This window comes from Crocuta crocuta, unplaced genomic scaffold (assembly GCF_008692635.1).
Source record: "Crocuta crocuta isolate KB4526 unplaced genomic scaffold, BGI_CrCroc_1.0 scaffold290, whole genome shotgun sequence".
In the NCBI taxonomy this organism is placed as follows: domain Eukaryota; kingdom Metazoa; phylum Chordata; class Mammalia; order Carnivora; family Hyaenidae; genus Crocuta; species Crocuta crocuta.
In genome coordinates, this window is record NW_027527429.1 from 1975755 (window position 1) to 1980498 (window position 4744).

The window sequence follows — 4744 nt, forward strand, 5'->3', positions numbered from 1 at the left end:
TCACCTTCGGGGCTCGAGCCCCCTGAGCCGGGCCCCCGCGGTCTCTCATCTGCCAACCAGGGCGGGAGCCGGGCCAGGCTCCTGCTGCCCGGCCGTGCCCTGAGCTGACCCGGTGTTGCCTTCTCCCCCCTTCGCAGAACCGTGGTCATGCCCATCGCCAGCGAGTTCGCCCCAGACGTGGTGCTCGTGTCTTCAGGCTTCGACGCCGTGGAGGGCCACCCCACGCCACTCGGCGGCTACAACCTCTCCGCCAGATGTAAGTTGGGTCCGCAGATCGCCCAGGAACGTGGTCTGGACTCTGCCATTTTTACGGTCAGCGGCGGTCTGCGTTTCAAGCCTCCCCTCTGGTAACAATAGGAGGAAACTTTCTGTCTTCCGTCTAACGAAAAGCATGACAGCGCCTGCCCCCCCCCAACCCCCCGCCAAGAACGCAGGGCAAACAGCAGACGCAAGGGGTGGGCTTCATGGGGGCCGTGCCCCAGCACGGTCCTCAGCCCTCCCTGAGCCCGGCCGGGGCCCGCACACCCACTGGGCAGAGAGAGGGCCCCTCGTGCGTGGCCGGACTGCCGCTGCCCTTGCTCTGAGCCTCTGCACTTGACAGTCTCCCCTTGGAGACAGTGCGGGCTGAGGCCCAGCCTCCACAGGAGAGCCAGGCCGGCGAGTGTTTGGGTTTCCCAGTGCAGATAAGTTAGTTTACGCTACAGTGTAGTCTGTTCAGCGTGCAATAGCATCACACCTAAAACAACGTGTATTCCTTAATTAAACGTTACTGCTGCGCGTGCTGAGCCTCATCTGAGCTTTATGGGAGTTGTGATCACAGAGCACCGTCACCATGACACACGAGATAATAAGGAGCAAGTTTGAAACATCATTGCAAAAATTACCAAAACGTGACACAGAGACATAGAGTGAGCAACTGCTGTTGGAGAAACGGTGCCCACGGACCCACACACTTGCTGATTCAGGCTTGCACAGACCTTCCCTTCATAGAAAGTGTCATAAGCGGAGGCGCCTGTGGCCCTCACGGCAGCCTCAGGGCCCCGTCGGTGTTTCCGTCAGAGCCGCGGCAGAGGCCCCGCCTAGGTTATGGCCCGGTCTGCTGACCATGGCCTGTGACGGGGCCACTGAGGGTGGCGTGGTTTTCGCTGGCTTTAATAAACCTCAGAATGTTCTGGAGAGGATGGTGATCCCCTCTACCCGTCAGGCGTCTTCACTGGTGGGAGGGAGGTGGGTGCAGGGCGTGCTGTGGCTATTGACGAGATCCAGACACACCAGACGTGGCGTGAGTCCAGGAGGGGCACACACCATAGTGAGTGTGTCCGTGACTGCGTGCACACACGTGTGCCCAGCACACCGGCCAGTCAGAACCCCCAGGCCTGTCTCTGGTCCCCAGGCTGCCAGGGCACAGCCACAGGGACACACTCTTGCCATCTCTTCTGCAGCCCCGGCCTGAGAGCCAGGGGCTCCCGCTGGGGTTCCTTCCTGCCCCCAGACGAGATGATTTGCGGCATTATAAAATCAAAGCACCAAAACCGTAATTCCTACCCTCAAACAGATCAAAAAGAATCCCAAACCGAAATTCTTCAATGAATTTATTACAATCAGACCTGGCTTCCATTATGTGTTTCGGAGCGCCAGCCCCCTGGGTCTCTGTAATGTGATGTAATGCGTTTCTGGGTGCTTTGATCCGCGGCCAGGCGTCGGCTCCATGCCCACCCTCGCCCTCCGCTCGCATCTCCCGTTTCCTGTTGCAGGTTTCGGGTACCTGACGAAGCAGCTGATGGGCTTGGCTGGCGGCCGGATTGTTCTGGCCCTGGAGGGGGGCCACGACCTCACGGCCATCTGCGACGCGTCGGAAGCATGTGTTTCTGCTTTGCTGGGCAACGAGGTAGGAGGGCCGGTGGGGGCGCCTGCGGCGACTCTGCGCCCAGGCTCAGGGCTCGGACCTGTGGGCTGTCGCGTGTACACTCAGGTTGGGGTCACGTTCCTGCACCACCCCTCAGCAGGACCCCTCAGTCTGCACATCTGACAGAGCTCCCTGGTCACGGCTGGAGGGATGGGAGCTGAAGGGCTACCCAGAACGCTTTCTTCTAGAAAGGTGGCTGGGGACCCCGTATCATAAAGATGCTCACCTTTGTGTGTGGGTTTAATCATCTCACTGCCTCCTCTGTGAACAGTCCCTTCTCCGGTGGGGGGGGAGGGGGGAACGGGACAGGGGAGGGTTTGAAGGTAAGTTCTGGGGGCAGTGTCACCATGCAGGTTTGCAGACTGGTGTGTGGGGCCCCGGTGACATCAGGCTTGGAGTGCTGCACTGTGTCTACACTGAGGCCACGGGACAAAGTCAGGGAGATGCTGGCTCCCACAGCTGAGCTCAGAGGGTCTGGACTGGACAGGCAGCTGTTCAGGACTCAGGGGAGAGCAGCCCCAGAGCCGTGCGTTCTGGAGCAGAGAGGGGCCGGGCTGTCCCTCCCAGCTGGGGCCGCAGGCGGGGAGAGCTGCCCAGCGTGGGGGGGTGGACAGAGGCTGGTGGGGAGGGGCCGCACTCCATGACTCACTGAGCACCTGAGTGTGACCCGAAACTGGTCTATAGTTTCCACTGTGATTTTCGGAAATGTGCGCTTCTTGAAATTTTCACGCCTTTGCCAGGGGTCACAGACCTGTGTCCTGATGCCCTCGGAGGTGCGCGGGGTGGCTTCCGCTCCCTGGAGGCACAGCCTGCTCTGGCCGCTCGCTGGGGCATTTCTGCAGTCCGAGAGGCCAGCTGGCTGGTGTCTGGGGGAGCGCAGGCAGGGCGCCCTGGATCACGGGCCCGACCTGCAGCGGGGAGACCCAGGGCCCACGTGGGGGATGTCTGGAGGTGACCCGGTGGGGCAGACTCCCCGGGCGTCCGCAGGGGACGCTGCTGTCCCTGTGCTGGGCCGCCTCCTCCCGGAGGCCGGGTGACGAGGCCCAAACTGTGGCTGGAGGACACGCGGCTCAGGATGGGCCACGCGAGCCATGCAGCCCGGACCCCGTGTGGCGGGCATGGTGCCGGGATCCCCGGGCCACTCGTGGGCTGTCCTGAGATCTGGAAGGCAGGTGGCCCGGAGGATTGGTGCCAGGAGGCCCAGGCGGAGACGGCCCCTGTGGCTGTCGGGCTGTGTCCCAGGATCCCGTCAAGCAGGCCCAGGTGGGGAGGGCGCCCCTCCCGTTCCCCTGTGCCCTCCGTTGGGAGGCCCCGAAGCCCAGGGAGAGGGCGGTGCTGTGAGGAGCTCCAGCCGGGTCCCCGCGCAGGGCTGCCTCCCCCTGGCCCAGAAAGGCCCCTGCGGAGGCCCTTTGATGCCCTGTAGACAGGGCGCCTCAGCCCGGGGCTCCAGCCCGTTAGGGCTCCTCCAGGAGGCACGTCTCCAAGAGCGGGTTCTGGCCCCCCGCCCCCGCGCCTGCCCTGCTAGACACCCATCGGGGTCCCGCAGCAGCCGGCAGGCCCAGGTCCCGGGGTGACTGTCTCTGAGGTCGGCCCTGCTCCCGAGAGCCGCTGTACGGACGGCTGCAGCCTTAGGTGGTTTGTACTGTCGGTGGCAGTTGATCATGAAAAGTCACGTAAATGCGTCGCACAAGTATCATAGACGGAGGCGCGGACAGCCCAGCAGGTGGGCCCTGAGGCTGCGTCTGACCTGCAGCAGTGAGGGGCCTGGGCCCGTGCCTCCCCAAGGGCGGGGTTTGTTTGGGCAAGTTTCTGTTTAATCGCATGGCGTTTCAAAGTACGGACTGCTGCTCAGCCCAAGTACAAGGTCGGTGGTGATGGTGGGGGATCCAGCGAGACCAGCGTCGAGGAGGTGGAGGGAGGGGCCTGGCCCCGCGCCGCACCCTCACGCTGAGGAAGGAGCCGGTGCGAGCGCTCCAGGTGGTCACGACAGCTGCGAGGGAGAGACGGAGACAGAGACACAAGAGAGATAGGAAGAGACCGGGAGAGACACACGGAGGCGGGGAGACAGCCAGTCCCCGCTCCCTCACGCGCACCCTCACCAGCACACGCCTCACGCGTGCCGCGCTCCCAGTCAGGCTCTCCTCGGCCCAGCGCCGACCACCGTGGGGGCCTGCGGGTGCTTGTGGGGACGCGGGGCTGTTTGGAAGGGCAGGCCCTCGCCGGGTCCTAGAAGTGGGGGGAGCTGTACCCGCCTCGCACAGCGTCCTCCTCGTGACAGCAGGATACAGGGTGCAGGTGACAGGCGGGCCCTCCCTGGGCCCCTTTGTAGAGCAAGGACAAGGGGCCGCGTGGTCGCAGGCTGCCCGGTTCTGCCCCCAGGGTGGCGGGTGAGCGGGGCCTGTGAGCCGCCTGTCAGGTTCCGTTACTGACCGCCATGCTCTCACCGTGGCCCTGGCGTCCGGAAACACTTCACAGGGCCCAGCTGCCGTGGGTGCTTAGTTCAACGCCTCCTTCTCTCCCAGGGGGACCCGCAGCGATGAGGACACAGACAGACAGACGACAGGCGAGGGTGCAGGGGGAGCGGAGGGGAGGGAGCTGCCCGAGGTCGGTCCCGGCACACGGGACCGGACCGGGTCCTCCGCATGGCTGGAGGGAACCCCAGGGGGCTGCCCCTCACATCCCTGGGGAGGGGGCGACCAGCAGCCGTGAGAGAAGGCTCAGCGATGCTGGAAACGCAGGGGTGTCTAAACCCACGTTGCCGAGGGGGGTCTCCTGCTTCCCCAGGGTGATGGAGCCGCTGCCCGGGCCGGACGCGTCGTCCCCCAGCCCTGCCCCGCA

General features: G+C 64.4%; 1 protein-coding gene across 1 annotated transcript in view; it reads left to right on the forward strand.

The window, feature by feature from the left end:
- The window catches only part of HDAC4 (histone deacetylase 4), a 278417-nt gene that overhangs the window by 265459 nt on the left and 8214 nt on the right, over positions 1 to 4744 (forward strand). Inside the window, 2 exon segments of the mRNA XM_077757417.1 lie at positions 138 to 256; positions 1755 to 1888. Coding sequence (XP_077613543.1) covers positions 138 to 256; positions 1755 to 1888 — 253 coding nt within the window.